Here is a 25,644-nt window from a genome sequence, read left to right on the forward strand (position 1 = left end):
AAGTGCACACAGAGGAATAGAAATGCTGGTGACAAATATACGTGCAGTCTCTGACAGGTTACAGAGCCCTCGTTCCTTGTAATCTCAGGATCTTGACAGAAGGTGAAGGCAAATATTTGTATTATTTCCAATTTATGGGTGAAGCAACTGAGCACCAGAGAATGACTAGCTGCAGGTTTGCAAAGCGTGCATTTGAAGTCAGCCTCTCAGGTTCCAAATTCTGTGGAGTGAGCGACAGAGCAACGGTTGTCTTGTCTGGAGCAGGGAGGCCCCTGGAGGCTGGTGAGATTAGAGTGCAGTGTCGGGTGGGGGGGCGGTGGTGACCCAGGAGGCCCTGGGACACTGGTTCAGCTTCTCGGGGAAGAGAGTGTGCCCTCCGAATGACTTCTGTAGGTGTGTTTGTGACATGTTCAGCAGGTGCAAGAAGGATGGGCCAGTGCCAAAGGCCAAGCCCAGAGATGTTTCAGATTTTTCCCTTTATGCCCCTGCAACCAAGCCCTGCTTTCCAGCACATATAAGAGACCCAGACTGGTGCTGCTGCAGTCAGTGACCTGGCCCCTCTTGCTTCTCCCTGACAACTCTGAGCTTGCTCGTCTCTCTCCAGTCATGATCGCCAGACAGCAGTATGTGCGAGGCGGGCCCCGTGGCTTTAGCTGCGGCTCGGCCATCGTAGGTGGGGTCAAGAAGGCTGCTTTCAGCTCGGCCTCCATGTCCGGGGGTGCAGGCCGCTGCTCCTCTGGGGGCTTCGGCAGCAGAAGCCTCTACAACCTTGGGGGGAACAAGAGCATCTCCATCAGCATGGCCGGGTGCCGGCAGGGTGCCGGCTTCGGGGCTGCAGGTGGCTTTGGGGCTGCTGGAGGTTTTGGCTCTGGTTTCGGCGCTGGTGGCTTTGGCAGTGGATTCGGGGGCTCCTTCGGTGGACGAGGTGGTGCTGGCTTCCCGGTCTGCCCTGCTGGAGGGATTCAGGAAGTCACCATCAACCAGAGCCTGCTGACCCCACTCCACGTGGAGATTGACCCTGAGATCCAGAAGGTCCGGACTGAGGAGCGTGAGCAGATCAAGCTCCTTAACAACAAGTTTGCCTCCTTCATCGACAAGGTGAGCGGCCCCTTGGTCAGATAAGGTGGTAGAAGCCAGGGCTTCTGAGTCCCAGCATCTCATACCTAATCCTGCTGCAGACTTAGGAAACCTGTGGATTTCTCTGGGCCTCTGTTTCCTACCTGGTTAAGGAGAACCGTTACTCTTTCTCTTTTATCCTGTGGCTGGTGGGAAAACAGGCTGCTCAAAGCAGTTCAATGTTTGAATTTCCCTGAGGTTGCTATGTGCTTCTGGGCAAATCATTCAACTTTTCTGGGCCCAGTCACCCCAGCTATAAAACGGGTACATAGTTTCTCTGCTTTTTCTCTAGATTTTGGTTTCAGAAATAACATGTTTAATAATATAGTTCATTCATTCTAGCTAATACGATTGCTTAACTACTGGCACTTCCGATTTTGGGGCAGAAGAAAACCAGGCTGCTTTCTCAAATGAGAGAGGGACTGACTCCAGTGGCAGATTCCAGGGCCCATGAGGACCTCAGAAGGTCATCGTGTTCATCCTCCTGACTGGGCAAAATTGCTCATTTTGGGGTCTTTTTGAAGAGGGAGTGGGCTGAATCTCTCCTTTTTTTTTTTTTTGTAGTCTACTTTCCTTCTCCTTGCAAGGTCTAGAGGTTCAAGACTTTTGCGCTGTATGCCATGTTTATGTGTGATGGATAATAGTAGACAGATTAGTTCCACAGAGTCATTAATTCCAAGACGAATGACCGAATGGGTGGGTGAGCACATTTGGCCCAGGGTGCCCTGGTTCTCTGTGCAATGAAGTCTCAGTTCTCTTAGATGAATGGGGCAAGAATGAACGATCTTGGCGTAGATTGAATGGGAATATTTGTTCTTGCTAGCTTGAAGAAATCCCTAGTAGCTTAAAAGGGCTTCACTATGACTCTAGGACCTACAGGTGCAAAAGTAAGACTGATGGTTGGGTGCTTACTTGTCTTATCTCCCATCATCGGTTTAAGTTCAAATCATGATCAGTCACCCTTATCTGCTTTCTTTTCTATTCTGAGGCACATAAAGTGGAAATGTCATGCTACACCTTGGTTTATCTGGCTAGATCTCTTCCTAGAGGGAAAGTTCAGGGAAGTTCCCTTGCAGGACTGAGTCTATGAGACTCAGAATATGTCTAGTGCTGGATCTTAGACATTTTATATTCCATTCTGCACAGGTTCACAGGGACACACGAGGTCCATTTATAAGAAAGCTTGTTTAAAAACATCTTCAGTGAGTTTATGATTCCTTTGCCTTGGGTGAGGTCACACTGAGTGCAATAGCCCCTAGGCTCTGGTTGTATTTCCTGAATTTGTTTTATTATTTCATAGAAGTTCAATGTTCTTCTCAGCAATTCTTCCCAGGCCTTCTGGACCCCTGTGGTCCAGTTGTTCTTGCTGCACAGTCAGGCCCCGATGCGTGGGCTCTGCTCTGTTCTTCCCAACACATGTGGCCCACTTGCTTCCGTGGAGGGGGGTTGCCATACTGACTCCAGCAGATGGTGCCTGAAGTTGTAAGGTGGTGGCCTTACTCTGAAGGCTCTTGGGCTTCCAGGTTGGCTTGGGTTGACTGGGTTGGTGTGGTCCAGCCCTCCTGCCAGAGTTTCAGGCTCTCATCAGTTGGTTGGTGCCTTTGTTAAATACAGGTGCGGTTCTTAGAGCAGCAGAACAAGGTGCTAGAGACCAAGTGGAAACTCCTCCAGCAGCAGACGACTACCACATCTGTCAAAAACCTTGAGCCCTTCTTTGAGGCCTACATCAATGCCCTGAGGAAGCAGGTGGATTCCTTAGCCAACGACAAAGGACGCCTGCAGTCTGAGCTGAAGATCATGCAGGACAGCGTGGAGGACTATAAGACCAAGTATGTAGGGAGCGAATGCCGTCCAGCAAATCTGACTGTGCCCCGGCCAGGGGCTCCTCTTCAGTCATTTAGATTCCCAGGCTCAGAAGAGACCCTGAAGAGTCAGGGATGACCTCCAGTCTGTTCTGCATCTACATGGTCACTTTTTAAAATAGGATGTCATCAGCTCTAAGTTGCCCCAAACAGAAAATGAGTGATAGGTCCAGGGAGCTGGGCGTGGCATATACCAAACAGATGGAAAGTAACACAGCAGGCTGAGGAGAATACAGGCTGTAAGGAGAGATGGACCTGCTTGGCATACTGATTCTTCCACTTACGAAGCTGTGTGATCTTGGCCGGCTTGCTTAACCTCTCTGAATCTTAGTTTTCTTCATCTTTATTATTATTATTTATTGGCAGCACTGTGCAGACTGTGGGATCTTAGTTCCCTGACCTAGGATCAAACTCATGCCCCCCTGCAGAGGGAGTGCAGAGTCTTAACCAGTGGACCACCAAGGAAGTCCTTCTTCATCTTTAAAATGGGAATAATAGTTCCACCTTATAGGTTGAGGGAATTAAATGACATTAAATGAGATAGAGAAAGCAGGTAGCATAGTGCTGGGCGCACAATGATCATTGAATGCATAGTAGCTTTTAGTATGCTCATTATGGGATGAAACAGAAAAATACCAGCTCCCTCTCTCAATTCACTCTCATACCAAAGAAAAAGAACTGGAGCATTGGCAACTCTCCTAAGAATTTAGTCCACCTAATAGCCAAAGGACAGCTCTTCTACTGAAATAAAATCAACCAGATCATGCTTGTTCTCCTCCTCACATCTTATCTCTTGCAAAGTCTTTTTAAATTTTGTTTTTCACTCCTCTGAATAAACTAGAATCTAGACTGTTATCTCAAACAAGGTCATTACTCAGCAAATGTAAATGAAATTAGTATCTGCATGAACGTGGGGAAATGTATTAGATGGATTTTTTTCCAATAGATGTTTGAAAACCAGCAGGAAAGAGTGAGAAACACTAGCTCCCTGTGGAGCTATTGTCTTTTCTTTCTCATCTTCCCACTCCCAGGTATGAAGATGAAATCAACAAACGCACAGCTGCTGAAAATGACTTCGTGGTCCTCAAGAAGGTGAGGGGTGAAGGAGGGTAGGGATGTGCTCCCAGTTCCCTCAGGAGTGGTCTTTGGCTTGAATCACGGGTTTGGTTCATCCTGACCTTCTCCCCCACCCCCCGCTCCACCCTTCCTTAGTACTATCCAGATCTCACTGAATTAGGAATTAAGGCTGTGAAAAAAGCCCATATGGATAATTAACTTCCATGTCTGCAGGTGGCTTTAGGGGCAGAACAGGCCAAATAAGGTGAGGCCCTTACCACCTCACCTGGTGCTACCTGTGTGTCACATAATGCCCCCTGCCCCTCATTGGAATGCTTGTACCTTATCTCTTATCCTCCCTTCTCCTCTGCAGGACGTGGATGCTGCCTACATGAACAAGGTGGAGCTGGAGGCCAAGGTGGATGCCCTGAACGATGAGATCAACTTCCTGAGGGTCCTCTATGCTGCGGTGAGGACTCCATCTTCAACCCCCTCCATTTAGGGAAGGCCTCCACCTGTGAGGCTGCTGGTTGGAATTGACAGTCCTTTGAAAGGACTCCAACTCCCTTACTTCAGGGCCATGAGCTCTCAGCAAGATCATGGATAGAAAGGATTGAAGTGACAGATTCAACTGAAACCGAGAGATTCTCTAAACCAGAGGTTGTCTTAGAGGATTAGATCTGAAGTTTGCACGGGATAGAAGTGATTGCTGTCTAGCATTTCTCCAGTGAGAAAGATCATTATCTTCCCTTCCATGCCAATATACTTGAGCCTCCTGACCTGGAGTGACTTGTGGTCCTCAGGGAGCAGGGAAGACTACAGGCATTGCTCTTCTGTCCTGAGATGTCACCAGCCACTTGATTTCTACATAGAAATTTACCCCTCCTCCTCTTCTGTATACTTTGGGAATGCCAAGTCAGCTCCCATCTGAGCCTGTGGCATGGCCATTTCCATGATGATGGTGGGTCTCTGGTGTCAGAGATTAGGGAAGACCCTCCAGTAGGCCTGATGTGAGACATTTTCCCTGTAGGAGCTGTCCCAGATGCAGACCCAGGTCAGCGACACATCCGTGGTTCTCTCCATGGACAACAACCGCAATCTGGACCTGGACAGCATCATTGCTGAGGTCCGGGCCCAGTATGAGGAGATCGCCCAGAGGAGCAAGGCTGAGGCTGAGGCCCTGTACCAGATCAAGGTGAGTGCTGGGGGTCTTTCTGGAGTTGGTGGCTTCTGGGGCTCTGCTTTTGATGTCTGTGAGCAAGCCATCATCAGCTCGAGCCCAAGAGAAGTCAGAGGTAAACTGATTCTTCTGGGCGTCACTGATCCTGGTCTGCCTGGAGATTATGTGACATTTTGTATTACCCCTGCCACCTGTGGCTATTCTTGCTGAGTTCATTGGAGGATAGACCTCACCCAAACAACCCTGACCCTTGCTTCCCTGGGTCTCAGGTCCAGCAGCTTCAGACCTCAGTGGACCAACATGGAGACAGCCTGAGGAACACCAAGAATGAGATTTCAGAGCTTAACAGGTTGATCCAGAGGCTGCGGGCTGAGATCGAGAACGTCAAGAAGCAGGTAGGTGTCACCTCTACCTGAGAGCCTCACTACAGGGCCAGGGGCCCAAGATATGTCTCAGAGTAGACAAGCAGACAAGGCATGAGGCTGGAAGACTTTGAGCTGGTCTGCAGGGGATTTGTAGCTCTTTGCACAAGGAAATAGCAATCCACTCCAGTATTCTTGCCTGGGAAATCCCATGGACAGAGGAGCTGGTGGGCTATAGTCCATGGGGTGGCAAAGAGTTGGACACGACTTAGTTACTGAAAACGGACAAGTCATACCCAAATCTTTTCAGCAGTAACCTAGTTAACATAATATGACACCTCAGTAAATAAGGTTTCTTGGCTCTTTTTCATTGTTTGTTTTATTTTGTTGAATTGGTGGACTCTAGCAGGAGTGAATAAAATGCATGAGTCAGGGAAGGTGGGGAGGACAGACAGAATCCTAACATCCTAAGCCAAGTAAAGTGGCTACAGGAGAGGGGACAGATTTCGAGGTCTTGACAACAGGCCCTAATGATTGACTGCCTGTCCCTTGCCATTGTCTTCAGTGCCAGACTCTGCAGGGATCCGTGGCCGACGCAGAGCAGCGTGGGGAGGTGGCCCTAAAGGATGCCTACAGCAAGCGCACGGAGCTAGAGGCCGCCCTGCAGAAGGCCAAGGAGGAGCTGGCCCGGGTGCTGCGAGAGTACCAGGAGCTCATGAGCGTCAAGCTGGCCCTGGACATCGAGATTGCCACCTACCGCAAGCTGCTGGAGGGCGAGGAGTGCCGGTGAGTGGGGAAGGCAGGGTGGGAACAGGGGAAACGGACAGGGTCCAGAGCCATGACCAGTCCAGGGCGCCTCTGCTGCACCGCTTGCTTCAGTGCTGGTGTGTTATAAACCGGGATGTTACATGCAGGTTCACATTCAGGCCTCAATTCAGCTTAACAAGGGGGAGGGTGCTTGCCACCGGCTTGTTGAATGAAGCGTGGCTCCAGGCTTGCTGAGGTTCACTGCTCTTTCTCTCCCCTACAGAATGTCTGGAGAATGCCAGAGTGCTGTGAGCATCTGTAAGTACTGTCTGCTCCCTACTGTGGCTGTTTGTTCGCCCTGGTTTGGGGTGAGATTCCCAGTAACAGTGCTGATGGAGTTACCTTGTTCTTGCCTTTTTCCCGCAGCTGTGGTTGGTGGAGCTGCCAGCGCAGGAGGCCTCGGTGGAGCATTAGGAGGCAGCTCTGGATTTGGCCTGGGCTCTGGCTCCTGCGCAGTTGGCCTCGGTGGAGGGTTAGGAGGCAGCTCCGGATTTGGCCTGGGTTCTGGCTCTGGAAGTGGCTTTGGATTTGGTGGTGGCATCGGTGGCAGTTCCAGTGGCAAGATCATCTCTACCACCACCGTGTCCAAGAAATCCTTCCGATAAAGGAGACGGGGGCCCTGCAGCCCTCTGCGGCCAGCCTGCCCAGCCCTGGTGTCTCTGCTTCCTTCACCCCTACCTCCACTCTCCTTTCCTGGGGCTCATCTTACCAGTGTCACCTCAGTGCCAGGACATGGACTCTGCCCTCTTAGAGTTTGGTAGCTTCTTCCCATTTGGGCTTGTGATCCAGCTGGAATGGGAGAGGTGTCGGCTGACTCTTTACCTCCCATCGACAGAGGAGAATCCAACCAGGTGCCTCATCTCCAGGATTATCAGGGTCATGTGTCCCCTCCCAGCCCAACGCTGCCTCCTACCAGATCCTGCATCTCACTCTACATCAGGACCAAACTCCTCCATCACCGGGCAGCAACCGACCCTGCAAGGTCGGGACAAGAACCCCTGAATACCCTGTCCACTCTTCTCCTTCCCTTTATCCATCTTCGGGTGAATCTTCAATAAAACACCTTTGTCATTCATCTCTGAGCAGTTGTGTTGTTCCTTGGGAGAAGTCCCCAGAATTCTGGTAAAAGGGAAAGAGGCTGGGGCCCAAGGGATCTGTCAGTCCCTATTAAGGTCATCTGCCCAGATTATTGGGAGAGAAGTGCGGTGTGTGAAGCCTGAAGGCTGCCTTCAGAATAGGAGCACAGACTCAAAACAGCCAACAGTTGTACAGAGACCGCTCATTGCAGGCAAGCAGGGCAGTACCATTTCAGTGCTGAGACTCAGGCATCTGGAGGGAAGGGCTGCAAGTGTGGAGGCATGGGGCGTAGGGCAGGTATGGGGACAGGCAGTCAGGGGTCTCCACTGAATACAGAACAAGAGGTTATGGCGCTTATGGAGAGTTCATGCTTAGTGTCTAGCAAGGCCTCCTTGTCTTCATGGAACTCCAGGCACCGGCTCTCCCTCCAGGTCAGCAAGGCTTTCAGGAACTTGTTGGCACAATCAACAAGGTCACGGTTGTTGGATGGAGCAGTGAAAACACGTTGCTCTAATAGAGCTCTCATGCCGAGCTCACTTGCCCCTGTCCTCAGGTGACTCTGTCAGGGTTATCTGAATGGCCGTCCCTGTGTGGTGGGAGAGTGGAGGCAGTAGAGGATGCCTGACTGGGGCCAGCCCTGGAGGTTCTGGTTGGACAATCGGAGGTGGGGGTCGGGGTGTACAGCCTTTGTGGACCCTCTGTTCTGGACCGATGATACCTGGAGCATCACCATCTTCCCTTCTTCAGCAAAGTTCTAGTGTGCGGTCTGACCTGTATCCCTCTTGCTGTGTTTGCAGGTTGCACTCCCCTCCCCGCTCCGCTGTCAGTTGGTGCCTCCCACCCTCCATTGCCAGGGAGTGTCTGCAGACTCCAATCGTTCCACATGGTGCCTCCCACCTTACTGTGTGCAGACGAAGGGCACACGGTTTGCCCAGGCTGGTCTCTGCTCACAGGCAGGCTTAGGGCAGCAGGGCAGAGCAGTGAAGGGTGCACCTCAGGGGCTTGTGCTCCCTGGCGGGGGCCTCCTACCAGAAGCAGCCGCTCCCTGGGGTTGCTGGCTGCTCCTTCACAAGTTAATCTCCGCATTGTCCCGGGGCTCACTCCGTGGGCAGAGCAGGAAGTCTTGGACTTCTTCCCCTCACTGCACCCCTCCCCTGGGTTGGATGCTGAATAGGCCTTTTCCCTGAGCTTCTGGGGTGGAAGGAGGAGTCAAGGATTAAAAGCAGGGGAGGGGCTTCTCAAGTTCACCCCCCAGGAAGCTGCAGGTCACAGTGAGCCACACCAGAAGCTGAAACCCAGAAGCCTGGCAGATTAATGCGGGCGGGAGCACAGGAGTGTCACTGCGGGGCCTCCCAGGCCCTCCTCAGTTGAATTAAACAACTTGCAAAGTTAGATCGTAGAGGAGACATGTACGTGTGTATCTTTGCATAGACAGGTTTGTATTTGTAGGCAAGCGCTATGCAGATGTGTTTTTAAAATTTATTTAAGAAGACTCCTGTTTAACATAAAAGAGCCCCTTACGGAGGTGGCTGAGGGAGCTGTGACCCCCTTTGTGGCCCCTTCAGGATTCGGTGCTAGGGCAAAGGGAAGGGTGGGCCGAGAGAAAAAGGTGCCACTTTAGCACCTGCTCCATCTTTTGCTGTGTTGAAGATCGGGACTCAACGGTAGACTCTTTCTCCCATGTTGGTGAGGTGGTGGAAGGGGGCAGGTATGTGAACTGACAGAGGGTGGGACTCTAACCTTTTCTGAGAGGCACCCTTTCTTCTAGGAAGTCTCCTGGGAGCCGTTCCACCCTCTTGGCTCACCCTGCTGGGTCTCCCTTAGGCCTCCTGGGGCCTCCTTCTGATCACACTCCCTTCTCTGCATGCTGTTCCGAGGCCTGCAGACTTCCTCTCATCAGACCGGAAGCTTTCTGTCGGAAAATCCACAGTCTGAGGACTTCGGCTGGACAGGCTTCACTGCGGGGCTGTCTCCCTTGGGGAGGACATAGCTTCATGTGACTGTGGGTTCATGAGTATAGGGGTTGTTGGGGAGGCAGACACGCCAAGTTCAGACTTCCCATACTTTCAAGAGAGTGGCAAGAGCAATGATGTATGTGTTAATTGCTCAGTCGTGTCTGACTCTTTGCGACCCTATAGACTGTAGCCCGTCAGGCTCCTCTGTCCATGGAATTCTCCAGGCAGGAATATTGGAGTGGGTTGCCATTCCCTTCTCCAGGGGATCTTCCCGACCCAGGATTCGAACCTGGGTCTCCTGGATTGCAGGCAGATTCTTTACCATTTGAGCTACAGGGAAGCAAGAGCAGTGGTAAAAGTAAACAATGAGGCTCTGAAAGCACAGGGGAGAAGCATTCAGTTTTTAAAAAGAAATATTTTATTATTTGGCTGTTCCAGGTCTTAATTTTGGCATGACAACTCTTAGCTGTGGCACATGGACTCCCAGTTGCGGCATGTGTGATCTAGTTCCCCAACTAGGGATTGAACCCAGGCCCTTTGCATTGGGAGTGCAGAGTCTCGACCACTGGATCCCCAGGGAAGTCCCAGAAGCATTCACTTTTGCCAGGAGAATCAAAGGAGGCTTCCTGGAGGAGGTGATCCCTGAGATAAATCTTGAAGCCTGAGAAGGAGTCAATCAGGTGAAAGAGTTGTGGACCTGGAGTTGGGGCAAGGGGCTCAGGGAGGTAGGGTGCTCTAGGTGGTAAGAATACTGGAGTAGAGGCAGGGAATCGAGGTGCCATGTAGCGTGTATAAGAACCCACAGTAGCTTGGCATCATACCAGATTAGGAACAGGACGTGGTGGAAGGGAGGCTGGAGAGCAAGGCCCAGGCCAGGCATGGAGAGTGGCTTGGCCCATCATCTGATTTGTGTGGGGCTTTAGCTTTGTGTTCCAAGACTAGGCAAGCTCAGAAAGAGGCTTGTCTGAGACAGCAGGTCTGAAAGAGACAGAGGGAACTCTGGGGAACCTGCCTTCAGGGAGTGGCCTGTAGGCCCAGAACATGCTTTGGACTCCTGTCTGGGAATGGCCACTTCTGCATCTCACTGCCTTTCCACGTGGCTGTCAGGCTGAGTCTTGTGATTCTCTACCTCCTTTCCCAGTCTTGTTCACCAGGAGGAAATGTTCTTTGCTGTCATTCCCTTGTCTTCTATCTCCCCATAGTGATAGTCATTTCTTCAGTATTTTTTGAGCATCTGCTTTATGCCAGAGACTGTAAATCACTGTTCCTAAGTCTCCTTTGATAACTTACACGATATCTCATGGTCACCTTATTTCTTATCATGATCACAGCCTCTGCTCTATGTCCAGCTGGACTCCCTGAAATTCTGCAGTGAAGAGCACAAGAGCCACGCTTTTAAAAAAATCATTGTACTCAAAAATCAATTTAAATTTCCCCTTGACTTTCTCTACCCCAGGTTAAACGATTGCTTAACGTTTTTTCCTCCTCCTCTTTTTTCCTTTTGTTTCAATCAATTTATTTACTAACTTCCCATTTTTGTTTTGAATTTCCCAGCAAGGACAAGATGTGATTTCTGCTATTTACAACTTCTGGCTTGAGGATACACACCAGACTAACAAGATTCAGCACAAGTATGGTGGAGAGCTCCTATCACACAGAGGAATCTTTCATAAATAAAAGGCTCTTCAGGGCGAAACTCGTGTTCAGTTTTTTTTTTTAATTAATTTTTATTGGAGTATATTTGCTTTGCATCCAGTTTTACTGCCCTGTTGATTGTCTCGGGAATGTTCTGTCGCTGCTGGCCCTTCAGTTTCCTCTTCCACCAGGAGGTAGAAGTGAGCGACTTAAAAGCAGAAGGCGGGTTTCTGTCTTGAAAGGTAAGGAAAGTGGAGTAGGTCTCATCAGTTCCCCCTTGACCCCTAGAATCCGTCACCTTGTAGCTGACCTTTGCTGAAACCCTTCAACGGCTTCGCCTCTCAGAGTAAAAGCAAGTCTTATCGTGTCAAAGTCACATGTGTGATGGGATTCCACTCCCCGCCCTGCACCCCAGCCCCAGAACTCATCTCTGATGCCTGTCCTCCTCCCTCACTCTGCTTCAGCTCTGCTGGTCCCCCGCTGCTCCGCAACACACTCCTCCCCTGCCTGCCTCAGGGCCTTTGCACATGTGCTTTCCTCTGCCCAGCGCACACTTCACTCAGGTGTCTGCATGTCCTTGCCACCTCACCGCACTCAGCTGTCTGCTCAGACCACTCTCAATGAAATAGCACCCTTCTCATGTCTGCTGCTGCTGCTAAGTCGCTTCAGTTGTGTCCGACTCTGTGCGACCCCAGAGATGGCAGCCCACCAGGCTCCCCCGTCCCTGGGATTCTCCAGGCAAGAACACTGGAGTGGGTTGCCATTTCCTTCTCCAATGCATGAAAGTGAAAAGTGAAAGGAAAGTCGCCCAGTCGTGTCCGACTCTTAGCGACCCCATGGACTGCAGCCCACCAGGCTCCTCCGTCCATGGGATTTTCCAGGCAGGAGTACTGGAGTGGGGTGCCGTTGCCTCCTCCGCTTCTCATGTCTACCCACTTTTTTTCTGGTGCCTTTATTTTATAGCACTTTTCACAGCCTGGTATAATGTGTACTTACTTCTTTTAGTAAGTACTTCTTTTAGTTGTACTTCTTCCAACATTAGAAAATACTGTTGAATTTCCAGAAACTGCCTCAGCTGTGCTGGGTCTTAGCTGTGGCCTGTGAGATCTTTGCTGAATCATGTGGGGTTTTTCTCTAGTTGTGGCACGCAGTCTCAGTAGTTTAGTTGGCTTAGTTGCTCTGTGGCATGTGGGATCTTAGTTCCCCTACCAGGGATTGAACCCGTGTCCCCTGCATGGCCAGGTGGGCTCTTAACCTCTGGGCCACCAGGGAAGTCCCTGTATTTACTTCTTTACTGTCTGTTTGTTGCTGGCATGTGAGCTCTAGCAGAGCAGGAACTTCATCACTGCATTCACGGTGCCTGAACACAGTGACCGGAAAGTCGCAAGTGTTCAATACAGATTCATAGCCCCAGGGCAGGCTGATTGGGGCTGATGCTCTGCATCTGAGAAAGAAGAACATGAAGTCGAAAACATGGAGAAAATGAAGTGCCTGGGTCATCACAGGAGCAGTCAATTTGCTGAATCGACCTGTGATTTGTCCAGAGCAACAGAAGAGACTGTATTATTGTATTAGGACAGAAGTACACCCCAAAGTGGCATAAAATGACAAATACAAAGTAACAGCCAGGGTCCCCCGAGTACTGACAATGTCTAGGCTGCATTCATGTTTGCCATACCTTGTTTAATTCAATTCTCACAACAGCTATGGCAGATTAATCTGTTATTTCCATTTGACAGATGAGGAAACTTAGGTTCTAGAAGGTTTACTATGTGATCTTGCCTCAGATCCCACAGTAAGTGAGTAAGAGGCAGAGCCAGGCTTCAAACCCAGGATGGCCTGCCTTTCATGGTAAAGCCCATGTCTAACCCCTCCACCGGCTCAGGATTGATAGGAGCCGACTGCTAAAGAAGGGCAGAGACTCCTCCCCTGCACTGGAAGAAGCGGTGCCCACATCACAGCCACAAGTGTCCCCCTAAGAGTTTCAGTGCACGTTATACCAGCCCTGATTTTTAAAAATTGAAGTGTAGTTAGCTTACAATGTTGTGTTACTTTCAAGTGTAAAGAAAAATGATTCAGATTCTTCTCCATTATAGGTTGTTACCTTCCTCTGATTATTTTATCTTATTTAAACGCCATGATTTTAAGAGCAAAATGGAGTGAAGGGAAATCATGTGTCCTGAAGATCGGGAGAAGCAATTGGGGATATGTAACTGAGAGGACAGTATCTGGAAATTCAACAGTATTTTCTAATGTTGGAAGAAAATACAGAAACCAAGGAAGCTAGTTTGTGTTACTCTGAAAGGCCAGATGAGAGCAAATCCATTCCACTTCAGGCCACACTGAAGGCCTGCTAGGACCAGATGCTGATGGACGCAGAGGCAAGGAAGCCTGGCTGTGACAGCAGTGTGGAGGGTCACAGTCCAGCAGGGCATTTCAGCTGGGGACCATGAGCCTGTCTAAGGGACAGAGCTGTCCAGCAGAGGAAGAGTCTGGTTGGCAGGAGTTTGAGACAGAGGCTGACAGGCTTCAGTTAGGGTGGCTGCTGGGTTACTGTCAGGGTTCTGAGCATCCACATGTACACAAACATTTGTAGACTGAATAAACAGTATGTGCTAAGTTGCTTCAGTTGTGACTCTTCGGGACCCCATAGACTGTAGCCTCCCAGGCTCCTCTGTCCATGGGATTTTTTAGGCAAGAATACCAGAGTGGGTTGGCATTTCCTCCTCCAGGGGATCTTCCCGACCCAAACACTGAACCTGAATCTCTTATGTCTCCTGCATTGGCAGGCGGGTTCATTACCACCAGTGCCCCCTGGGGATAAACAGTATGTCTTCATATATATGTGTTACCATTTTCAAATGCATGTGATTATAAGATGCAGTTTTATTTAAAAGTATTGCTGAATTCATAGTAAAAAAATACATTCTCAAAAGATACTGAAAATATAAGTTTTGAAGGTCAGGATCATTTCTGATGTTAAAAGGGGCCTTCAGTTCCAGAGAGGGCTGGGTTCCAAATTCACTGATCCCATGAAGAGCAGTCCAGTTCCCACTGGATCAGAAGGCATTAAAGCTAGATCTAAGAAGATATTCCTCGGGTCAGGGTGGTGCCTGGCTGGCCTAGGCAAGCAAGAAGATTTGACGAATTGCCTTCCATGGGCATTCGGAATAGGATAGGCTGCTTGTGTGCGTGTGTATATGTGTGTTTGTGTATGCGGGACTGTCCTGAGGTAGAGGCACGGACTGGCTGGCCTCTTGGCTACAGAGCCCTATGAGACTTTGATTTTATACATTGCAACACAGTGACTCACTCTTTTCTCTAGGGAGAAGGTATTTAGGCTACTTACTTAAGCTTCATAATCCGGGTGCTGAAATGAGTGTAAGCCAACTCTGATTTCTCAAAATGTTTACTGGGTCCCTCAAGCCTGGAGGGCTGGGCCCAACCATCAAGAATTTCAACTCATGGATTGCTTCCTCCTCTTCTATCATTTGCATCCCTGGTGACTCTCCAATCAGAATCGCCACCCTTGTCCTGCTAATGGACTCCCGATCCCTATTTTGCTCCCCGTCCCCTAGTGGACAACGTCTTCTCTGCAATCCCGGGTGCAGAATAATATATTAAATGCGCTTTGCTGTAAAGCAGAAATTAACACAACCTTGTAAATCGACTATACTTCAATTAAAAAAAGAAAATAGATTAAACTTTTTTCCCATTTCTTCCACCACCTGTTGGAGAGTTGCTAGATCTGATGACAATGGTGGTTGTGACTTTCCTTCTCAAAGATCCCTCTCCAAGGCAATTCCCTTGAAGGAATGAAAAATGTGACTTAGGATCAGTGGGCTCTATCTGCCTCAGTGTGGGGCAGAAAGGTACCTTGCTTCACTTCAGGCCCCACACCTGGTCATGCAGCAGCCCCATTCTCTTTGGCACAAAAGGCAGGCCCTCCATCCTGTCTCAACCACATCCCCTATGTCTTCTACAATCCCTTTCTGCTCTAGCCAGGTCTGTCTCATCCCTGTATTGATCAGCACTCATACTTGCATATATGAGCATCCATTCTGCCTGGGATGTAAATAGAAAATAATTTATTAAAGCACATTGTTGCTCATGGCCTCTCTGGGGGTTCTACGGCCTGGAACCATGTCCAGCCACCCCTAGAGGCAGCTCTGGAGCAAACATTATGACCATTGCTGCTGTACCAATGATGCTCAGGGGCAGTAACAAAACTTCACCTCTGTCCGTGTGTGGATGTGTGCTCAGTCACTTCAGTTATGTCCAACTCTTTGTGACTCCATAGAGTGTAGCCTGCCAGACCCCTCTGTCCATGGGATTCTCCAGGTAAGTATACAAGATTGGGTTGCCATGCCCTCCTCCAGGGGATCTTCCCAACCCACGTATTGAACCTGTGCCTCTTGCATCTCCTGCACTGCAGACAGATTCTTCACCTCAGAGCCACTGGGGAAGCCCCCACCTCCATCCATCAGGACTCAGATGTCTCCATCAGAACCTAGGTGTCACGAGGGTGTCTCTCATTGAAAGGTTCCAGGCCACAGGCCTGGCTTCTAGCTGCAAAGGAGTCTGGGAATGTGTTTCCTGGATTTTACCCTAAGAAGGTAGGGATCTCACTGTGGGAAATGACCAAAATGAAGGGAAGACATTCAAAGATGTTGTGTAGCCACAGATGACAAAAGTCTACCCAGGTCACCAGGTCCTGAACCTAACCATGCTTGCTTTCGTGCTGAGCCTTGGCTCATGACCAACTGGGTTGGAATGTCTTTCCTTCTGTCTAGCAAATTCTGCCCTTTTTGAAAGTTCCAGCTCATGTCTCTTCCTGAAGCCTTACCATGCAATTCCCCTTTTTCATTGCGTTTCTGATTCTCCATGCTCTCAAAGCATCTCTAACTTGGGACTTAGTTTTGCACAGTCTTATAATGTTTGGCTTTTCTGCACTGCGAGTTCTTTGGAAACCATTCTTTTTACCGCATAGTGATCTGGAGAGTCCATGTCACGTCTCTTATTGGTTCATGGATTTCTCTTTGTTGGGCCAGACGCTGAGGCCTGCTTCCTTGCATCTCATCATGGAGTTGATGTGGGTCTAGCTATCTGGCCCCATGCTGTTCTCACACTCCCTGGGGAATCTCAATTGTTAATTAGCAAATGGAATCATTACTTCATTGGGTTGATTCTTTTGACAGGTATGAAAGCTGAAATTCTCCATGTGGTTTGTAAACAAAAATAGCTAAGAATATCAGTGGACGCTGAGCACTTACACTGTGCTAGGTACTTTCTGGATGTGATGATGACTATGAGAGAGGTATTTTTAGCAACTTAACTTTACAGATAAGGAAACCAAGGCACAGAGAGGTTAATGAATTTCCTCACAGACACACAGAGACAAAGCTGAGATTCAAAACAGAGAACAGACTTGTGATTGCCACAGGGGAGGGGGCAGGGGAGAGATGGATTGGGAAGTCGGGGTTAGCAGATGGAAACTATTAAATGTAGAATGGATAAACAGCAAAGTCCTACTGTACATCACAGGGAAATATATTCAATATCTTGTGATAAATCATAATGTAAAAAAAGAATTTAAAAAAGAATGTATATATATATATATATGTATAGGTGAATCACTTTGCTATACAGCAGAAATTAACACAACATTATAAATCAACTATACTTAAAAAAATGAAATCAAAGCCGGGTCTATTTGGCTCTAAAGTACATACACTTAAACACTGAGAGAGAAAAAAATATGACCTAATTTTTGCTATGCGTTTCATAAAACTCATTCATCTATTATCCTATAAGAACCAGAAGGGTAGAGACTACTGATCATCTTTATCGGTTAATAATGCTGATACACAGAGAATTTAAATAGCCTTGCTCATGGTTAGTCATGGGGAGAGGCTAGTCCAGCTCTGAGTTTGGTTCATTTTTTAAACTCTGGTTTCTCTGAGGGAGCAAAGCTGAGGAGGGTGTGTGTACAGCCACCCTCTGGGCCCTGAGCTAATTTCTCCTGCCAATAATCCTTTGGGTAGCAGTTGTGGAAGATGAGGGGTGTAAGTCAGACCTGTTGCAGAGGGAATCCCAGTACTGGGTGGGAGGCAGATTATGTGACTCAAAGGCCCAGTCAACTTCAACGTGATTCTGTGATGGATTCCTCAACTGATTCTTGATACTGTGATTCTATAGCCTTTTTAATTTTTTTTTACTGGAGAGGAGAGGAGATGCCACTCATTTGCACATATATTTTCTTAAATCTGAACACCAAATTCAAGAGGTCTGGATTCTTTATGTTGAGATCATCTCTGTTAGCTTGGACTGCCTTATGTAAAGAAAGAAAGTGAAAGTCACACAGTCGTGTCTGACTCCTTGTGATCCCATGGACTGTAGCCCGCCAGGCTCCTCTGTCCTTGGAATTTTCCAGGCAAGAGTGCTGGAATGGGTTGCCGGTTCCTTCTCCAGGACGTTATGTAATGGGATTTCAATTAAACTTTGACTAGTTTTATTTGGCTTTAATCCAACAAACAGGCTTAATTCATTCATCAATTGTTCCACTGAGTGACTGATCATTCATTCAACCAACCAACCTTTAGGAGCATCTATTATTGGCACAGTGCTGTGCTAAGAACCAGAGGGTCCAGTATTTTGACAAGACTGTAAGCTCCTGAAGTTTATGGCTTCATTCCGCGGGAGGGACCACGATGTTGCAGAGCCTGGAGGTAACGACGTAGGGAGAGGACAGATGGGAGAATCAGGCCACTGAAGAGAGTATCACTTCCTCGCACGTGGGCCATCCCCAGCCCAGCCCAGTGAGCGCTGAAGAATCCACTGTTCTTCTCTCCTTTCCCCCATTCTGAGGAGGCTCCTGCCAGGCCACACAGGCCACACCCGGAGCAGGGCCATCTGTGCAGCAGACAGAAGGAAAAAGTCTTGTGCTGGAGCAATCCATGGCTGACTTGGCAGGCTCCAAACCTGCGCAGAAAGGCTTTCCTCTTGAACAAGCCAAGCCCAGTCCCCAAGCCTCTGAAAAACTTTAGACTGGCAGATTCTCAGATTTTCGGAGTCAGACACGTACGACAGCGCTGGCGGCCCTGCTGGGCCTGGACTCCTGAGGCTGGGGGTGGGGGTGGGGGGTCGGTGTCTTGACACTGAGGCCACAGACCCCCCCAGGAGCACTTGTCCCCTTCCGACACAGAGAACGGTTCCTGTGTCTGTCTCTAGTGGCTCATCCAGTGCCTGAGACGAGTTAGGTCATCTGTCAATAGGTGTCACATTTGTGGTATAATTGATGTTTGAATTTCCAGCCGTCTGGGACTTGGACTGAAACCAGGGAGATGCCAAAAATGGGGGGAACAAGAAAGGAAGCTTTAGAGATGTTCTGAAGATAGGGAATAGTGTATGGCTTTCCTGGGAAGTTTTCAAAATGAACTGGCTTGTTGAATTTTGCTGACGGCTTATCAAAGCACAGAGTGTTAATTCCCTTCCCTTTTTCAAGAAGAGTTGTGAATCCAAATGCTACAGCCTCCTGGACCACAGCTTAGGAGACAGGGGGAACCCAAGAGGCAGCTTTGTGATGGTTCTGGGCTTTGTTTCCAGGAAGGGAAGAGGAGAGATCATCATTTCATCCTCAAATCCAGCACAGAGCTGGGCACACAGTGGGTGCTCCGTGGCCATGTGCAGTCTGAGGAATAGACTGTTATCACCCCTCCTGTTGAGATATTTCCCTGAGCCCTTGGGTAGGCTTCACCGTCTCCACCACCCAGACAACCAGAACCTCTCCAACCCACCTTCCACTCCATCCTTTCCAGAGCTGAGCCCAGCTGTGGCAGGACCCAGGACAGCTGGCCAGTAGACAGATTAGTGTGCCTCCTGGGTCCTGCCAGACAAAGCTAGGAGGTGGCCATGCCCAAGCACGGGGCCAAGTCAGGCACCTCCCCCTGCCAGGTAAGCCTGCCACCTTAGCACTTTCACCATTTCAGATTATTTTTAAGGTGTGTTTAGTAGCCCAAAACTAACATTGCCTGGAAGGCAAACCCAACCCATGACTACTTGAGATTAATTATCTCTCCTTCGTTTGAGCCCAGCAGCCTCCTAGATGTATATAAAGGGATTTATCCTGCACAGGTCTTCAGTTTGCTTCTCTCTTCCTCTGGCTCTGAGTGGCCCTGCTTAACTCTTGCACTTTCCCTTCACCGACTTTGCTCACCATGAACAGACAAGTCCGCAAGACATCTGGCGGCGGGAGCCAGGGCTTCTCAGGCCGCTCTGCCGTGGTCTCTGGCAGTAGCAGGATGAGCTGTGTGGCCCGCTCTGGGGGAGGCGGCGGAGGGGCCTTTGGGTTCCGGAGCGGAGCAGGTGGCTTTGGCAGTCGCAGCCTCTACAACCTGGGTGGCAATAAGAGCATCTCCATCAGCGTGGCCGGCTCCCGGGCTGGTGGCTTTGGAGGAGGGCGCAGCAGCTGTGTCAGTGGCTTTGGGAGTGGCTACGGAGGTGGTTATGGAGGTGGCTTTGGTGGTGGCAGAGGAATGGGAGGTGGTTTTGGAGGAGCTGGTGGCTTTGGTGGGGCTGGTGGCTTTGGAGGAGCTGGTGGCTTTGGTGGGGCTGGTGGCTTTGGTGGACTTGGTAGTTTTGGAGGACCCGGTGGCTTTGGCCCTGGTGGCTTTGGCCCAGGTGGCTTCCCTGGGGGAATCCAGGAAGTGACTGTCAACCAGAGCCTCCTGCAGCCCCTCAATGTGGAGATTGACCCCCAGATTGGGCAAGTAAAGACTCAAGAGCGGGAGCAGATCAAGACCCTCAACAACAAGTTTGCCTCTTTCATCGACAAGGTGAGGAAGCCCTGATGCGGCCCCCATTCCTAGGTTGGAGACTTTGAGTTTGATATTTACATACAGTGTTTAGGATCAATCTGGAGTGGTCCAGGCTTGAGGGGAAGGGTTAGGCAGCATTCTTGGCTCTTATGAGGATGTTCAGGGCTGATGAACCTGCCCATGTGGTCATGTGATTGGGAAAGATGATGGTCCCCTATTTGGATCCCCACATCCCCAAGTCTTGTTTGTCTGCCTCTTTGCTCAAGGCTCCCACCCCTTATCCAGCCTTGGCAGGTAGCGCTGGCAGGGCAGGGTGGGGGTCATGGCCTCTGACAGGCAAGGGTCTGACCCAGAACTGGGGGCTATTCAAACATGAGCTGCCCTCTGGGGCTTTCCAGGAGGCCTCTTTTCTCTATGGTGATGTGCCAGGCAAAGGAGGCAGGCACCTTAGTGAAGGAATTTAAGAGGCTCAAGGGGGAACCTGAGTCCCAAGGGGCTGCTGAGACCCTAGAAACTCAGTCTGCACCCCAATCAACCTCATCGGGAAGAAGAGGGTGCTCAGGGACCTCCAGAGCAGGGTAGCTCACACTGGCTGTCTCTCTCCTGTCACAACGATGACAGTAGCATTTCAACTGTGTCAGTTCCTAGCCATTCACATCCTTTGAAGTGAATATCAGTGGGGCATCAATGGTGTCTTAGATGTAAACAATGCTGTTGAGGTTTAAGCACCTTCTTGCAGTATGCTCTGTGTTTCTGAAATTGGGCTAGAATCATGAAGTCCCCAGGAATACTGAAGGGTCACGTCTCTCGCTTCCAGGCAGGGGTTACTTCCAGTTTCCCCTCCCATTTCTCCTGCTTCTGTAAGGAAGCTGTCTTGCATCATCAATGGCCTGACTGCTGTGATAGTCTGACCATACCCACTCCAGCCACAGCGGGAGCTTTCTAGGCCTTTGTGTGGGGAGATGGGGAGATGCAGACACCCAGTTCTGCCCAAGGCAAGGCCCCTCTGCTCCAAGCGCTGCCTGAGTTTGCTTCTCTCAAATGCACTTCAGGTACGGTTCCTGGAGCAACAGAACAAGGTCCTGGAGACCAAGTGGAGCCTGCTCCAGCAGCAGGGCACACATCCCATCACAGGCACCAATAACCTCGAGCCCCTTTTTGAGAACTACATCAATTCCCTGCGGAGCTACCTGGATAGCATTCTGGGGGAGAGAGGCCGCCTGGACTCAGAGCTGAGGAACATGCAGGACCTGGTGGAAGACTTTAAGAAGAAGTGAGTGGCAGGCGCGTGTGGGAAGATGCTGGGGGGACCCTGTCTCGGAATCCCAGCTTTCACTGCGTTCCCCTTGCCTACTGAGAGGGCTGTCACTTATCCCACTTTCCTATATCTTCATAGCGGACAGTTTGGTTCACTGGGTTCCTCCTCACTTTCTTTCCTACAGGATAGTCCTTTACTAAGAAAATTAGAAGGCTAGAGCTGAAGAAGCACCTTATCATGAGCCAGGCTGGGGAAGATCCTGGCTGTAGGATCTGAAGGATGCTGGGACAACTCACAGGGTGGTGACCAAGCATCCAGTCTACTGGGGATGGAGGGGTTTCCCAGGACTTACTTTCCGTGTTAAACCCAGTCTGCCTGAATGAATGGGAATGGTTGGTCCTTCTAACTAACAGGGGGACAGTGAGAGGGTGTGTTTATTTAAGAGGGGCGGGAGGGGGACAGAGGACAGAAGAGAGGTACTTTCAGAGTTTCAGAGAACAGTGACGTTTATGACTACCTCATACTGCAAACAGTGATTTCCTTTTAACTCTTACAGATATGAGGATGAGATCAACAAGCGCACAGCTGCTGAGAATGAATTTGTGACCCTGAAGAAGGTAAGGGCTGTAGTGTGAGGTTTCTAGGGCTTGTAGGCACTGGTTTCCATCTGGGCTGTGGGGAATCCTTACTCCACTGCCACAGAGCTGCCAAGGTCAGGCAGTTGAACCAAAAATAAAAGCCAAGTGCATCTTAGTCTGGAGAGATGCCTCAAGGAGTCAGTTCACTCATTTTTCAGCTTTTGAGTAGGAGTGAACTTCCGCCACCCCCTTGATGTGAATCCTTTATGTGGAGACCAGCCTTGGACAAGTACTGGTCTTGCTGTGGCTGCAGCTTGCTGTGCATTCTTTGGAGTAATGAGGCCTTTAAGTGTTTATCTGTCTTTCTCAGGACGTGGACGCTGCCTACATGAACAAGGTGGAGCTTCAGGCCAAGGTGGATGCCTTAACAGATGAGATCAATTTCTTGACGACCCTTTATGATATGGTGAGGATGTTTCCTACTAAGAGGGGGCAAGAGAGAGGGTGAGATATTTTCAGATTTGATAGGTAAGGCCCAGGAAGACTGAGCCTTGAAATAAGGCCTCTTGTTGGGGCTCCCCAGGAGGAACTGTAAGCATGGGGTCTCTGAGAGGCTGGCAGGCAGGGCAGAGCCGATCCACCTTCCAAGCTGACTCAGCAGATGGGTCCGTTGATCAGGAGCCTCTCGGGCTTCTGTGTGCTGGCTGTAGAGGCCCCAACAGTGAACAGGCCCCTCTGCGTTGGCAGGAGCTGTCCCAGATGCAGAGCCATGTCAGTGACACATCCGTGGTCCTGTCCATGGACAACAACCGCAGCCTGGACCTGGACAGTATCATCGCCGAGGTCAAGGCCCAGTACGAGGAGATCGCCCAGAGGAGCAAGGCCGAGGCCGAGGCCCTGTATCAGACCAAGGTGAGATCCAGGCACCTCTCAGAGGATTCACTGAAGGTCCCAGGGAGGCTGTGGTCCATGGGATGGATGGCTGGGTGGTGGCCATTGGGTGGCCCCTCTCGATTCTCCTCTTTGGAGACATCCTGTCAAGGTTGTTCAGTTACAGAAAGTGCTGCCCCCTAGGGGGAAGTGGTTCCACTGTCCCTTGCCAGACCACATGTCCCTTGCTCAGGGATCGAGGGGTGGGAGAACAACAAACCAGATGTTCTCTTCCCTGCTGCCTCAGAGATGTCCCTGTAGAAACATAATTCAATGTCATTTAGACACAGTGCTTACTAAGTACCTCGAGTTTGGCTGGGTAACATTAGGGATGGAGAAACACGCAGGCAAAGCTGCATCAACACCTGACTGTCCCTTCTATTCTCCAGCTGGGTGAACTGCAGACCACGGCTGGCAGGCACGGGGATGACCTGAAGAGCACCAAGAGTGAGATCTCGGAGCTCAACCGGGTGATCCAGAGGCTGCGGGCTGAAATCGAGAATGTCAAGAAGCAGGTGGGACAGCCACGGAGGCTGGTGTCTAGGCTGATGGGTGAGGGGTGGGGGCGAGGATCGCAGAACTCCTAGGCCGGGGGAGGGGACTTCTGGGGTCATCTCAGGCAGCACTGGCCTTCAAGGAGTTCAAAGACAAAGCCAGTTTAGATGGCTGGTAAGCCACAGCCATCCATCTGTCTTCCGTGCATGAAGACAGACAGAGGTGCTATGGAAGGGGTGAGGTTGACTGACTTGCTCTGGGATAATCTGGTCTAACACTCAGAGAACCCTCCTACTGGGCTCATCGTTCCTCCTCCCTCCCCCTGCTCCAGATTGCTAAACTGCAATCAGCCATTGCTGAAGCTGAGCAGCGTGGGGAGCTGGCCCTCAAGGATGCTAACGCCAAGCTCCAAGAGCTACAGGCTGCCCTTCAGCAGGCCAAGGATGACCTGGCCCGGCTGCTGCGCGACTACCAGGAGCTGATGAATGTCAAGCTGGCCCTGGATGTGGAGATCGCCACCTACCGCAAGCTACTGGAGGGCGAGGAGTGCAGGTGGGCCTCTTACTGCCATCTCCCTGCTTCTCCTGCCCCAAGTCACATGCTGAGGGCCAGATAAGTGACCAAGGGAATGGGGAGCAGGCCTGTTATAGACAGAGGCCCCCACATGGCACAGGGCTTATAGGCAACCACTTGCCTTTGCCAGTTCACGCCCTCCATAGATGGCCAAGTGCATAGGTAACCAGTGCGCATAGGGGTTCTGTGTTGGCCCATGAACAGTAGATAGAGTACTGATGTGCCAGGCTGCTGAATTCTGTTCTGGTTGCTGTCACTTTCATTCATGGACATGTTGGAAATTTACTTTGCGACTGAGCTAGCCTTCTCTTGCTTTCTCATACAGGATGTCTGGAGAGTGCCCGAGTGCTGTTAGCATCTGTAAGTAGCCAAAGAAACCGTGACAGTGAGAATTGGTTCTGAAATATCTGTACTAATTCAAGGCGATAGTCCCTAATTTAAACAATATTTCCATGGTGGTTGGACACGTTTTCTGGGGGGCAGAAGGGGCAGCAGATATGCTTTGGTAAGGGTTCTGGGCTCAGAGCACTATTAACAGTACTATATGGAGTGTGGGGGGATATCTAATAGGGAGCTTATTAATAGGAGGAGAAATTCTGGATAATCTCCATGGGGGGTTCTTCAAGAGTTGATAGTATGTAGAAGGAACCATTGGAAAATTCAAACTGACTTAACACTGAGGGGGTGAACACCTCACCACATCAGAACGCAAAACAGTAATCTTCAGGTTCAAAGCCGCCTTGATCGCCTCTCAATCACCCTGGGCCCAGGGGATCGTTATGATATAGAGAGGTGGTGGCTGGGAGCTGATCGCTGTCTGTGGTCTCCCCTGCAGCAGTGGTCAGCAGCAGCAGCACCACCTCCGCCTCCGCGGGTGGTTTCGGAGGCGGATACCGCGGTGGCGTCGGCGTGGGAGGAGGCGCCCGTAGCGGCTTCGGCGGCGGCAGCGGCTTCGGCGGCGGTAGCGGAATTAGTGGCAGCAGCGGCTTTGGCGGCGGTAGCGGCAGCGGCTTCGGAGGCGGTAGCGGATTCAGTGGCAGCAGTGGATTCGGCGGCGGCAGCAGCGGATTCGGCTCTGGCTCCGGGGGTCGCTCTGGGGTCAGCGGTGGAGGCCTCAGCTCAGGCAGCAGCCGGGGCGGCAGCGTCAGGTTCTCCCAGTCCTCCCAGCGCACCTCCAGATAAAACACCGCGCAGGGCACCGCAGCCGCCCCAGCGCCGCCCGTCGTTCCCATCCGCTCCTCAGTTCTCACCTCTGCAGCCTCCTCAGTGCCCTCCCACCCACCTGCCTCTCCCCTCTCCAGTCCCCGCCAGCAGTCGCTTTTTGGGTCTAAAAGACCGGGGCATCTTGTCCTTCAAGCATCCAGATCCCCGAGCAAGAGCAGCCAGGACAATTTCAGACTCTCTCTCTGGCTCCCGCTGGAGCCTGTGATTGTCTAGGTGTGGCCTCAGCCACCATCTTCGCTGCCCTTGGGGCCTCCTCCCGGGGTGCAGTGGTCACCACAGTTCTGATGTATATAACACACAGGTCCCTCTGCCCATCCGTTCTGTCGCCAGTAAAATGCATTGTGTTTAAGTCTGGCCTCTGAGTCTCTCTGGACGTCTTTCTCCCCGCTGAACTGACTTCTTCCATCCTGTCCCGTATGGGCCGGCCCTTCTACAGGATGGGTACTACTGAGTACTACTCCTCTGAAACCCAGACAGTTACTCTCTGTTGTCCATCGTATGGATCTGAATGGGCGAGATCTGGTTGTTCCTTTATTCTCTGAGCACTGGGACAACTGAGCTACTGGGAGAGGTGGGAGTGGGGAGCCGGGAGGGGGAGGATGGGGCCACACTCCAGGAGGCTGGTGGGGAGTTCTTGGTGGTGTCCTAACTGTGCAGACATTCCTTCTGTAGTTTGGAGGAACCATGAACTGAACTGAACTGAACTGAAGAGGGCCTTGA

General features: G+C 50.6%; 2 protein-coding genes and 1 long non-coding RNA gene across 3 annotated transcripts; all 3 read left to right on the forward strand.

Annotated features, from left to right (window-relative positions):
• Positions 1 to 541: 541 nt before the first annotated feature.
• KRT4 (keratin 4) lies at positions 542 to 7,458 on the forward strand. Its single transcript, XM_086403817.1, has 9 exons — positions 542 to 1,098; positions 2,731 to 2,945; positions 4,010 to 4,070; positions 4,408 to 4,503; positions 5,065 to 5,229; positions 5,484 to 5,609; positions 6,142 to 6,362; positions 6,607 to 6,641; positions 6,750 to 7,458. The coding sequence occupies exons 1-9, from the start codon at positions 607 to 609 to the stop codon at positions 6,986 to 6,988; spliced, it is 1,650 nt and encodes a 549-aa protein (XP_086259943.1). The 5' UTR covers positions 542 to 606; the 3' UTR covers positions 6,989 to 7,458.
• Positions 7,459 to 8,588: 1,130 nt separating this feature from the next.
• Positions 8,589 to 11,111, forward strand: LOC147371532 (uncharacterized). The gene is made up of 2 exons (XR_015164740.1): positions 8,589 to 8,895; positions 9,229 to 11,111. It is a non-coding gene; the product is annotated as an uncharacterized LOC147371532 (long non-coding RNA).
• An 8,073-nt stretch (positions 11,112 to 19,184) lies between these two features.
• KRT3 (keratin 3) lies at positions 19,185 to 25,273 on the forward strand. The gene is made up of 9 exons (XM_086403819.1): positions 19,185 to 19,884; positions 20,919 to 21,139; positions 21,681 to 21,741; positions 22,073 to 22,168; positions 22,450 to 22,614; positions 23,022 to 23,147; positions 23,459 to 23,679; positions 24,026 to 24,060; positions 24,536 to 25,273. The coding sequence occupies exons 1-9, from the start codon at positions 19,267 to 19,269 to the stop codon at positions 24,880 to 24,882; spliced, it is 1,890 nt and encodes a 629-aa protein (XP_086259945.1). The 5' UTR covers positions 19,185 to 19,266; the 3' UTR covers positions 24,883 to 25,273.
• Positions 25,274 to 25,644: the final 371 nt, after the last annotated feature.

The sequence above is a fragment of the Bos grunniens genome, chromosome 5 (genome assembly GCF_055505025.1).
Source record: "Bos grunniens cultivar Pamir isolate PY7600 chromosome 5, Bosgru_T2T1.0, whole genome shotgun sequence".
Taxonomy (NCBI): Eukaryota; Metazoa; Chordata; class Mammalia; order Artiodactyla; family Bovidae; genus Bos; species Bos grunniens.

Coding starts and splice junctions, on each gene's coding strand:
- KRT4 (XM_086403817.1), top strand. CDS start 607: ATGATCGCCAGACAGCAGTATGTGCGAGGCGGGCCCCGTGGCTTTAGC. Junction 2,946..4,009: donor GTGGAGGACTATAAGACCAA/GTATGTAGGGAG, acceptor TCCCACTCCCAG/GTATGAAGATGAAATCAACA. Junction 5,610..6,141: donor TCGAGAACGTCAAGAAGCAG/GTAGGTGTCACC, acceptor CATTGTCTTCAG/TGCCAGACTCTGCAGGGATC.
- KRT3 (XM_086403819.1), top strand. CDS start 19,267: ATGAACAGACAAGTCCGCAAGACATCTGGCGGCGGGAGCCAGGGCTTC. Junction 19,885..20,918: donor TTGCCTCTTTCATCGACAAG/GTGAGGAAGCCC, acceptor AATGCACTTCAG/GTACGGTTCCTGGAGCAACA. Junction 21,140..21,680: donor GTGGAAGACTTTAAGAAGAA/GTGAGTGGCAGG, acceptor TAACTCTTACAG/ATATGAGGATGAGATCAACA.